The 12,823-nt window shown below is 40.6% G+C and overlaps 1 protein-coding gene across 2 annotated transcripts in view; it reads left to right on the plus strand.

Annotated features, from left to right (window-relative positions):
• The first annotated feature begins 1,430 nt into the window (after positions 1-1,430).
• Positions 1,431-12,823, plus strand: part of LOC126253543 (M-phase phosphoprotein 8-like) — a 203,016-nt gene continuing 191,623 nt past the window's right edge. Inside the window, exon 1 of one of the 2 annotated variants that reach the window (XM_049954937.1) lies at positions 1,431-1,799. In XM_049954937.1, the coding sequence (XP_049810894.1) occupies positions 1,551-1,799 (249 nt within the window). In that variant the 5' untranslated portion in view covers positions 1,431-1,550. The remainder of the gene's footprint in view (positions 1,800-12,823) is intronic. The other variant, XM_049954938.1, reaches the window with a different exon arrangement.

Consider the following 12,823-nt stretch of genomic DNA (forward strand, 5'->3'; position numbering starts at 1 on the left):
CCAACTGAGTACAAGTCATACAGATAAAAAATGTTATTGTATAATTTGTTTATTTGCATTTGTTGTTTTAATTTAAATTGTTTCTGTATTTAGAATGTATTATTTACCTCGATCTTTTTTTAATTAAATATACTTTCTATAGAAATTTTTAAGCATAACTCATTTGTATGCTAAGCATAATGCACTACTAGCCTATAAAGATGCCGTACTTAATTAATTAAGAAGTGAAACTGAAAACAAATAAGGAAAACATCACCGGTCAAAATGGCCGGTGGTGACCTTGTACATAGTTCAATAAGGGCGGTCGTCTCCTGGTGTTAAATACATGTGGGGATACTTGTGTGAATCACTGTGGACAAACATGAACAACAATCACTATGTTTTTGATCCAGATCTTCGTATTAACTTCACGTTTTCTCTGGAAGTTTTATACTAGAGTTTACCTAGACGTACATACTTAGGTTTTCTGAACAATATTTCGACTACCTTGTATATTCTCGTATTGACTCCCACAATAAATATATATAATAGATTGCACAGTGTTGTATAGTGCACAAAACTTATAACGCATACACCAGATTTAAAAAATAGTTTTGTGACGTAAATTTTATATTGTACATGAGTAGTTTCAATTCTAATTTTATTTTTTATTTATTTATTTATATATTTTTTTTTTTTGGCACATAAAATTTTTCACTAATGGGATGAATTTTGCTCACTGTCTCAGCCACACTACAGAATTCTTCTTCTGTTAGAAAGTATTTCAGGGGTGCAGGGAACGTTTTCTTACTTTTGAGGTTGTGTAAGCCCCTTGGCAATGCTTGTATTAAATAGATGTCGGAGTATTTAGGTCATTTTTTTCGAAAATCTGCAATCTACTTTTCCCGACTGCATGAAACATTAATACGGCCGAATTCATGTGTGTATTAATTCAAAATGATCATTTTTTTTATTTCTTGAACGTTGTCGCACAACAAAACAGAAGCACAGTGCTGGAAAGTGTGCTCAATTGTATTTGTACGAACGTAGATTGAACATATGATGCTGGTCAGATCATTTTGTGTTACTCGTTTCTACTTGTGACAGGCAACTTTCAATATTATGGAAGTAGAAGCTCAAACTGTAATATTGTGCTCATTTTCTCAATGTGTTTCTTCCACATTCCAACGTCTTTCTTCCATTTCTTATGTCTCAACAGAGATAACGTTTCTAGAAGTTTCATAAAAAATCTCCATAACTTCTGAGTCGCGCCAATGAATCGGTGCAAACACACTGCTTTACTGGCATTTGTGAAATAAAATGGAATAAAATATTTACTCCTTAGTTCAACTTCATATAAACATTTCTGGTCTTGATTTGCAAAACACTTACCGTAAATGACCCTTTTGGAGCCACAAAATTAAATTTTGACATCTAGTTTCACCATTGGTTATTGGTGTCACGTGATCTGTGTTCTGAGGAGTTGTTTGGCGTGTGTTGAGTTTGTGTTTGGAGTTTCGGTTTAGAGAGGTGAACAATAGTTTTTGTTTGTAGGCAATTGTTTTAATACGATGCGGAGGGCGGCAGCAGTGAGAGCAAGACAACGCAAACTTAGGGAAGAAAATGCTAATCAAGAGGCAGAATCTGTAACTACGACAGAAGATAGTACTCCCAAAGCGGCAACAAATACAAAAGGCGGGAGGAACCGAAAGGCAGGCGTTAGTAAACAAAAGGAAACGGATACAGAAAGCGAGAGCCAGAGCGTCGAACATAAAGAAGGGCAGTCGGCGGATGGTGATTCCTCAGAAGAACAATATGAGGTAAGCAGGTGTGAGATATTATTATTATTACATGGTAGGCTATATTGTAATGTGATGGCTGCCGGCATGGATGGCGCCTCTCAGCTGTACATGACTTGTAGGAGTTTCGTTTTAGAACAGTGTAATCGATTGAGAGTAATTTGTAGGTACAAAAGATTTTATTTCATTACTGTCGTCATCATAGCCTTAATAGCAGGCGTGTTAAGTCAAGATTATAATTTTCAGACCGTTATCTGAAACAGCGTTTGTTGATTTCTCGGCTAGACATTTCTTTTTCAGCAGCTCATCTGCGTCACCTAGTTTTGTTCAACATTGACTTCAAGCTTGAATTTGAAATTCGTAAGCATAGTGTTAATACACGCCAAAGTAAATTAAAAGTTTTGTGCGCCGTAGTCAAATTTCCCTACGCTTTAGTACATCAAACCATTTTCGAAATTAACCTTAAACACAAATGGCGTCAAGTATAGCGAGAGGTTATTCATACACGGAAAGGTGAACATACAAGTCCAAGATTTTCGTCTAAAGGCAAAGGTAGTGATTGAAATTGCGCGTTGGAAAAAAATGTAGTTACCCCTATACGTAGACTAACCTGTTGAGCCAGTGATAGAAAACTAATTCCAACACTGACATTCGCTTAAGCCACAATGTTTCTGGCCGGCAGTAGTTACCAGTGGTGAAAAAATTAGTGTACTTCTGTAAATACAGAGAATTAAAAATTTGCTTCTGATTAGTGTTTCAGTATGTATCATCCGTGGAAGTAAGAGTGTAACACAGATTTGCTGCTGGGTAGTCAAGTCAACGGTACAAAAATATGAAACAGTGAAAAGGGTTGTTCCTTGCCAAGTGATCTAACTCCCATGCCGACTTTGTTGAAATTTGGTGTGTAGATTCCAACACTTATTAAGCATAACTATGCAAATTTTTGGTCTTTATTTGTAGCCTAATATTAGAGATGTTCCACTCGTTCAAGTGATGGGGCGATAACATACTTTGCATCGTTCAGAATTGTTGTCCACCTTTGTAGTTGTTAGTGTGTTCTACCCTGAAACTTGTTGCGAAGGGTAGCAACACTCTTGTAGATAACAGGATTCAAAGTTGAATTTTCTGTGTACCATAGCCACTCCAATTTGAGGAAAAAATTTCTGGCCATTGAGGTTTTTCAAACCAAAAGCTCCAAGAAGACATCCTGGTGTAAGTCCTACCCTAGTCTGGTCACTTTTAGGTAATTAGCGAATTTTTTTTTTTTTATTATTGTTGTTGTTGTTGTCTTCAGTCCAGAGACTGGTGTGATGCAGCTCTCCATGCTACTCTATCCTGTGCAAGCTTCATCACCACCCAATACTTACTGCAACCTACTGCAGCATTATTACATTTACTTGGTTTCAGAGATATTTTAAGGTAAAGAACTATGTTTGAGGCCCTATATGGGAAACTATGAATAATGGATGACAGTTGCTGAATTATTTATTTTCATTTTATTTATTTGTTGCACTTGAAAGATAAAAAAACGAAGCATCATTATGAAGGACAAATGCTTTCACTGCATTTGTATATATAAACAAAGAAATATAATTTCCCTTGTGTAACAGTTTGTTTCATTTGTATTGGGATAGTTTCTGGTAATGAAATAACATGATTCAGACATGTGGTTTTATCATTCATAAAAAAAATAATTCAGCTCACCCATTTCTTATAAAAATTCACAAATTCTTTTGTGGAGAAGAATAAATGCCACACAAGCTGGTGCAGAAGAAAAATGCATTAAATATTTTACTAACAAAATTTTTAAAAAATCCTTGGCATTGTAACGCACTTTCACCTGAAAATTGCCGATTTCATTCTGCATTGCTGATGCATGTGAAAAATTGTATTAGTCCTCTGGTCTACAGTCAGTACAGCCAGTTTCTCGGAACAAAATACACATGAAGCAAGGCAGTATGATTAATCAGTCCTGTGAATTCGCTTTGGCTCTGGCCTGCTTTTTGAAGTAGTGTGTTGGTCTGAGGAGAGGGGTTGAGGGGGGCGGGGGATAGTGAGTAATACTGGTAGACAGTAACATGAGGAGAAATTTGTGAGAGTACACATGGTCTGATCTGTTCTATTTGAAATGTTCCTATTCACATATCATCTAATTCCTCTATATTCACCGAGCGAGGTGGCGCAGTGGTTAGCACACTGGACTCGCATTCGGGAGGACGACGGTTCAATCCCGTCTCCGGCCATCCTGATTTAGGTTTTCCGTGATTTCCCTAAATCGTTTCAGGCAAATGCCGGGATGGTTCCTTTGAAAGGGCACGGCCGATTTCCTTCCCAATCCTTCCCTAACCCGAGCTTGCGCTCCGTCTCTAATGACCTCGTTGTCGACGGGACGTTAAACACTAACCACCACCACCACCATCCTCCATATTCTCTACAATTTTGAAGGCCAGAGAAATAAAAAAGGTTTATGCTGCAATATCTTTTACATATGATTTTTGCAAAGTCCTCAGCATCATCTAGTGTTTCCCAGCTTCGCAGAAATTTCAGATTGTACCCTTCACATGACACCTTTGTTGTGTTGCGTGTTGTAGAAGTACTATTTATTCCATAGAATTCTTTGAAAGATGGCAAGTTGCCAAAGAGGAAATGCTGCTTATATTGGCTGTGTCATTACTGTAGTAAACTTGTAACAACACAATACATAAAAATGGCTTTATCCTTTAGGGATAATTCATACTGACCTTCAAAGATAGCAGGCTATATTGAGTTCACTTACAATTTGACATATGCAGCATTTCCCCACAGAAAATATGTAATTAACTTAGGTCATGCAAGAAGTGAGACTGTTCCTGATGTTAAACAACCACATTCTACATTTAGTATATATTCAGTTACTTATTTCATTATAAACTCAAAGGAAAGAGGATTGTTAGCTCAATTGCTCATCAGACAGACTGGATACAAGTTTCTTCTCGGTGAAAATTATATCCCTGGTTTAATGCACTTCCCTCCAATTTTTACTAATAGCATAGCCAATGCGCAACTGCCTAAAATTTGCAATATAGCCAACATATAACTGTATTTGGCAGCATCTTAAAGATGAAGTAGGGTCAAGGCTCCACTTTTAGCCACTACCGTAGTCTGGTCACTTTTAGGTAATTAGCGAATTTTTTATTATTATTATTATTATTGTTGTTGTTGTTGTTGTTGTGGTCTTCAGTCCAGAGACTGGTTTGATGCAGCTCTCCATGCTACTCTATCCTGTGCAAGCTTCTTCATCACCCAGTACTTACTGCAACCTACATCCTTCTGAATCTGTTTAGTGTATTCATCTCTTGACCTCCCTCTAGGATTTTTATCCTCCACGCTGCCTTCCGATATTACATTGGTGATTTTTTGATGCCTCAGAATATGCCCTACCAACCAATCCCTTCTAGTCAAGTTGTGCAACAAATTTCTCTTCTCTCCAATTCTATTCATTACCTCCTCATTAGTTATGTGATCTACCCATCTAATCTTCAGCATTCTTCTGTAGCACCACATTTCAGAAGCTTCTATTCTCTTTTTGTTTAAACTATTTATTGTCCACATTTCACTTCCATACAAATACTTTCATAAACGACGTCCTGACACTTAAATCTATGCTTGATGTTAACAAATTTCTCTTCTTCAGAAATGCTTTCCTTGCCATTGCCAGTCTACATTTTATATCCTCTCTACTTCGACCATCATCATTTATTTTGCTCCCCAAATAGCAAAACTTTGTCTACTCCCGGGGCCTTGTTTTGTCTTAGGTCTTTCAGTGCTCTGTCAAACTCTTCACTCAGTATATCATCTCCTATTTCATCTTCACCTACATTCTTTTCCATTTCTATAATAGTGTCCCCAAGAACATCGCCCTTGTAAAGACCCTCTATACAGAAGAGAGATTGAATTTAATTGATGAAAGGAGAAAATATAAAAATGCAGTAAATTAAGCGGGCAAAAAGAAATACAAACATCTCAAAAATGAGATCGACAGGAAGTGCAAAATTGCTAAGCAGGGATGGCTAGAGGAGAAATGTAAGGATGTGGAGGCGCATATGACTAGGGATAAGGTAGATACTGCCTACAGGAAAATTAAAGAGACCTTTGGAAAAAAGAGAACCACTTGTGTGAATATCAAGAGTTCAGATGGAAACCCAGTTCTAACCAAAGAAGGGAAAGCAGAAAGGTGGAAGGAGTATATAGAGGGTCTATACAGGGGCGATGTACTTGAGGATAATATTATGGAAATGGAAGAGAATGTAGATGAACATGAAATGGGAGATACACTGCGTGAAGAGTCTGACAGAGCACTGAAAGACCTAAGGCCCCGGGAATAAACAACATTACATTAGAACTTCTGACAACCTTGGGAGAACCAGGCCACACAAAACTCTGCTATCTGGTGAGCAAGATGAATGAGACAGGCGAAATACTTCAAGAAGAATATAATAATTCCATTCCCAAAGAAAGCAGGTGTTGACTAATGTGAAAATTACCGAACTATCAGTTTAATAAGTCACAGCTGCAAAATACTAACGCGAATTCTTCACAGACGAATGGAAAAACTGGTAGAAGCCGACCTCAGGGAAGATCAGTTTGGATTCTGCAGAAATGTTGGAACACGTGAGACAACACTGACCCTACGACTTATCTTAGAAAATAGATTAAGGAAAGGCAAACCTACATTTCTGGCATTTGTAGACTTAGAGAAAGCTTTTGACAATGTTGACTGGAATACTCTTTCAAATTCTGAAGGTGGCAGGGTTAAAATACAGGGAGTGAAGGGCTATTTACAATTTGTACAGAAACCAGATGGCAGTTACAAGAGTCGAGGGGCATGAAAGGGAAGCAGTGGTTGGGAAGGGAGTGAGACAGGTTTGTAGCCTATCCCCGATGTTATTCAATCTGCATATTGAGCAAGCAGTGAAGGAAACAAAGGAAAAATTCGGAGTAGGTATTAAAATCCATGGAGAAGAAATAAAAACTTTGAGGTTGGCCAATGACATTGTAATTCTGTCAGAGACAGCAAAGGACCTGGATGAGCAGCTGAACAGAATGGACAGTGTCTTGAAAGGAGGATATAAGATGAACATCAACAAAAGCAAAACGAGGATAATGGAATGTAGTCGAATTAAGTTGGGTGATGCTGAGGGAATTAGATTAGTAAATGAGACACTTAAAGTAGTAAAGGAGTTTTGCTATTTGGGGAGCAAAATAACTGATGATGGTCGAAGTAGAGTGGATATAAAATGTAAACTGGCAATGGCAACGAAAGCGTTTCTGAAGAAGAGAAATTTAACATCGAGTATTGATTTAAGTGTCAGGAAGTCTTTTCTGAAAGTATTTATAAGGAGTTTAGCCATGTATGGAAGTGGAATGTGGACAATAAATAGTTTAGACAAGAAGAGAATACAAGCTTTGGAAGTGTGGTGCTACAGAAGAATGCTGAAGATTAGATGGGTAGATCACATAACTAATGAGGAGGTAATGAATAGAATTGGAGAGAAGAGAAATTTGTTGCACAACTTGACTAGAAGAAGGGATTGGTTGGTAGGGCATTTTCTGAGGCCTCGAGGGATCACCAATTTAGAATTGGAGGGTAAAAATCGTAGATGGAGACAAAGAGATGAATACACTTAACAGATTTAGAAGGATGTAGGTTGCAGTAAGTACTGGGTGATGAAGAAGCTTGCACAGGATTGAGTAGCATGGAGAGCTGCATCAAACCAGTCTCTGGACTGAAGACCACATCATCATCTCCTCTGTTACCCAAGGAGGTCTAGTAGCCCTCGTCTTTTTGTGTACTTGATCCTCTGCTGCCTTCATTATTTCATCTCTCAGAGCCACCCATTCCTCTTCTACTGTATTTCTTTCCCCCATTCTTGTCAATCGTTTCCTAATGCTGTCCCTGAAACTCTCTGCAACCTCTGGTTCTTTCAGTTTATCCAGGTCCCATCTCCTCAAATTCCTACCTTTTTGCAGTTTCTTCAGTTTTAATCTACAGTTCATAACCAGTAGATTGTGGCCAGAGTCCACATCTGCCCCTGGAAATGTCTTAAAATTTAAAACCTGGTTCCTAAATCTCTGTCTTACCATTATATAATCTATCTGAGACCTTCCAGTATCTCCAGGCTTTTTCCATGTATACAACCTTCTTTCATGATTTTTGAACCAAGTGTTAGCTATGATTAAGTTATGCTCTGTGAAAAATTCTACTAGGCGGCTTCCTCTTTCATTCCTTCCTCCCATTCCATATTCATGTACTACTTTTCGTTCTCTTCCTTTTCCTGCTATTGAGTTCCAGTCACCCATGACTATTAAATTTTCATCTCCCTTCACTATCTGAATAATTTCTTTTATCTCATCTTACATTTCATCAATCTCTTCGTCATCTGCAGAGCTAGTTGGCATATAAACCTGTACTACTGTGGTAGGTGTGGGCTTCGTATCTGTCTATCTGCCTTGGCCACAATAATGCGTTCACTATGCTGTTTGTAGTAGCTTACCCGCATTCCTATTTTCCTATTCATTATTAAACCTACTCCTGCATTACCCCTATTTGATTTTGTATTTATAACCCTGCATTCACCTGACCAAAAGTCTTGTTCCTCCTGCCACCTAACTTCACTAATTCCCACTATATCTAACTTCAACCTATCCATGTCCCTTTTTAAATTTTCTAACCTACCTGCCCAATTAAGGGATCTGACATTCCACACTCCGATCCGTAGAACGCCAGTTTTCTTTCTCCTGATAACGACGTCCTCTTGAGTAGTCCCCGCCCGGAGATCCGAATGGGGGACTATTTTACCTCCGGAATATTTTACCCAAGAGGACGCCATCATCATTTAACCATACAGTAAAGCTGCATGCCCTCGGGAAAAATTACGGCTGTAGTTTCCCCTTGCTTTCAGCCGTTTGCAGTACCAGCATAGCAAGGCCGTTTTGGTTAGTGTTACAAGGCCAGATCAGTCAATCATCCAAACTGTTGCCCCTGCAACTACTGAAAAGGTTGCTGCCCCTCTTCAGGAACCACACATTTGTCTGGCCTCTCAACAGATACCCCTCCGTTGTGGCTGCACCTATGGTACGGCTATCTGTATCGCTGGGGCATGCAGGCCTCCCCAGCAACAGTATGGTCCATTTATTTTTTTTAATACTAGCCAATCTTGCAATAGTGTATTACACTGAAGAGCTAAAGAAACTGGTATACCTACCTAATATCATGTAGGGCCCCTGCGAGCAAGCAAAAGTGCAACAATGTGAAATGGTGTGGGATGTCTGAAGTAGCACTGGAAGTAACTGACACCATGAATCCTGCTGGGCTGTGCATAAATCCGCAAGAGTACAAGGGGGTGGAGATCTCTGCTGAACAGCACGATGCAAGGCGTCCCTGATACGCTCAATAATGTTCATGTCTGGGGAGTTGAGTGCCAGCGGAAGTGTTTAAATTCAGAAGAATGTTCCTGTAGCCACTCTGTACCAATTGCTGTAGGCCAAACCTTTTTTCATAAAAGAAAAACTTGCACATATTCACCCAAGCAAGCCGGAGGGCATGGACATAGCACTCGTGAGCTTGTGTCAAGTAGATGAAAAGACTGTTACATATAAGCTATAGGCCAAAACTTTTTTCATAAAAGAAAAACGCATACATATTCACACAAGCAAGCCAGCATTCTGGCCGGAGACCATGGACATAGTGTGTGTGTGTGTGTGTGTGTGTGTGTGTGTGTGTGTGTGTGTGTGTGTGTGTGTGTGTGCGCGCGCGCGCACGAAAGCTTGAATTTTGTGTGTGTGTTTGTGTTTGTTAGTGTCTCTATCAACATACCAACGCTTCTGTTTGGTAAGTTACATCATCTTTGTTTTTAGATATATTTTTCCCACGTGGAATGTTTCCCTCTTTTTATATTCAATAAATTTTTAAGTTATTTCTATGTATTCTTTTTGCTGTATTAGCTCTTGGACAATATCTCCAATATGCAGATATTCGTAAACATTTATAATATCTCAGTTATCAAATAAATTTGTATATATTCTTGAGAAAAAATGAACAATTGCAGTAACATAAAATATTTGATGGAAAATTTCAAATTATGTTAATTCCTTTGCTGAACATTAAATGAAATACCGGTCTATCTAATAAAATATATTTGAAAAATTTAATTAAAGTTCCACAAAGAGCTAAACTTGGAACACTCAAAATCATTTTGGTAAGCATCACTTGTTGTAACTTGGACGCACTAAACAACCAAGAATGTTAGTACAGCGCGTTGTTATACTGCGGCATATATGAAAATCACCGTAACGTGTACTGAACCCAATAAGATAAGCCAAAGTATGCAAGCAGTTATAACATGACCAAGTGCGAGCATAGCATGGCAGGTTTTAAATAGGCACTTGCCTGTGGGGAGGGGGTTCTGTCGGAAGCTCACAGTATTGCTTTTCTGCGGCGCACTCTTGCGGATGGCGTCACACTGATAATGTGTGTGGCTTTAAAGTGTGTGCACATTACTTCATTCCTTTTCCCTTGGGCAACAGCTCAGATTCGCGAGTTGTCCATGACGTCTTCCTCCGCAAGGCTCTGACTGAGATGACATGCTGATACTGGAGTGTAAGGTCGAAAGTACTTAGGGCGTGGGCAGCCTCGCAGCCACCTTCTTGTGTCAACCCATACGGTAGGATGGGCAGTGACGGCACGAGCTCCACGTTCACATCAAGTCCAAGGCGTGGTGGTGGTGGTGGTGGTGGTGGTGGTGGTGGTGGTGGTGGTGGTGGTGGTGGTGGTGGTGCCGCCTGTGGATGGCAACACGTAGGTGTCCTGGCCAGGTTTGTCTGGTCATTTACGCACAGGCGCAACTGGTTGTAATGATGTGCACAGAGGCCCTCCTCCATATGGATGTCGCAGAGACATTGGCCGCAGCATGTGGGAGTCTATTTTGGGCAACCACCAAACCTGCATGCCCCGGCAGCCATCCCCAGCCAGAAAAGCGACAACGGCTGCACGGGTCGGCGTCCGTGGCCGGGTCGCAGGAGATGCACGAGCATCCAGGGTTGATATGGTCCATGGAGCAGTTCAGTGGAGCTGTTGTCGCCAAAGGGCATGACCCATAGGAAGATAGAAATTGATCCAAGTCAACATGGGATGGGGAGCGACACGGTACTTTTAATTTGGTTTTGAAAGTTTTAACCTTTTTGCCGCATCGTTGGCTTGTGGGTGGAAGGGCAGGAGAAAAATGTGGCTAACCTGCTGCCACTGCAGAAGGCAAACTACTATGACACAAACTGAGGACTGTTATCAGAAATCAACGTTCCTGGAAGTCCTTAGATCGAAAATTTTTTCGATAGGGTTGCCACTGTGGCAGAGGCAGAAGGTTACTGACAGTGAACATCATATGGGAACCAAGAGAATGCATCAGTTACTGTTAGCCAGTATGCATTAAGGAAAGGGCCAGCGAAATCGATGTGGTGATAGCCTCAGGGCTGTGAAGGTTGCGGCCACCGAGACAACATTGCCCTTGTGGCAGCTTTTTGTGAGGCACATTGAGAACATGCCGTAACCAAACGAGTGACATTATCATCCAAATCAGGCCACAAAACATGACAAGAAGCTAATCCCTTGGTGCGTGAAACCCCTGCAGTGATTAGTGTGCAGCAGTTGCAAGATCTCCAAACAGAAAGTCAGGGGAACCACTACGCAAGGAGCTGAAAAGTCCGTATCAAAGAGTAGAACACCATTCACAACAGAGAAACGATGCCAAAACACACAGTAGTTATGGAGGGGGTCAGATGCCTGCGATGGAGGCCCTCAAGCCAGCCATATTGTGCACAATATATCACTTTCTGTAAAATCGGATTGGATCAGCACTATCCTGCGTGACCTGAGCGCTAGTGATTGGAAAACTGTTGACAGTTTGTTGAGTGCATTCATCAATGTGGAAACAGTAACTCCTTCCAATCAAAAACTGGGTCTGGACCAGCTGGAAGACAGCAGAGCATGTCAGCATTCGCATGTTTAGCCATGGGGCAAAGTATATCGTAGTTGTACCAAGAGAGGAACAGTGCCCAAAGTTGAAGGCAATGCGGTGCTTTGTCTGGCAATGATGCTGAGCAGTTAAATAGTGAAACTAATGGCTTGTGATCTATGATGAGATAAAATTTACGCCATACAGGAGAATGTGGAACTTCTTTAAGGTGTAAACAATGATGAGGTCTTCTCTCTCTATTTCTGAATATCTAGTATGAGCCGAATTAAGTGTCCTCGACGCATATGCAACAGGCTGTTGAGAGCCATCACAATATTTATAGGCTAACACTGCTCCCAGCCGATGCTGGAATGCTTCTGTTGCTAGCACTAAATGGTTAATCAGTTGTAGGTTATGAGGCAAGATGCAGATTGTATTATATAGACTTCAGTTTGGAAAACACTGTTTCACATGCCTGCGACCAGTTGAAAGACGTCCCATGATGCAGCAAGGCATGTAACAATTGTGCAACTCAGGCTTCTCCCAATAAAAACTTAATAATAGCAAGCAACCTTATCTTAGAAACAACCTAATCTTGAATGAGATTTTCACTCTGCAGCGGAGTGTGCGCTGATATGAAACTTCCTGGCAGATTAAAACTGTGTGCCCGACCGAGACTCGAACTCGGGACCTTTGCCTTTCGCGGGTAAGTGCTCTACCATCTGAGCTACCAAAGCACGACTCACGCCTGGTACTCGCAGCTTTACTTCTGCCAGTATCTCGTCTCCTACATTCCAAACTTTACAGAAGCTCTTCTGCGAACCTTGCAGAACTAGCACTCCTGAAAGAAAGGATATTGCGGAGACATGGCTTAGCCACAGCCTGGGGGATGTTTCCAGAATGAGATTTTCACTCTGCAGCGGAGTGTGCGCTGATATGAAACTTCCTGGCAGATTAAAACTGTGTGCCCGACCGAGACTCGAACTCGGGACCATTGCCTTTCGCGGGCAAGTGCTCTACCATCTGAGCTACCGCTGCAGAGTGAAAATCTCATTC

Source organism: Schistocerca nitens, chromosome 4 (assembly GCF_023898315.1).
Source record: "Schistocerca nitens isolate TAMUIC-IGC-003100 chromosome 4, iqSchNite1.1, whole genome shotgun sequence".
NCBI classification, from domain to species: domain Eukaryota; kingdom Metazoa; phylum Arthropoda; class Insecta; order Orthoptera; family Acrididae; genus Schistocerca; species Schistocerca nitens.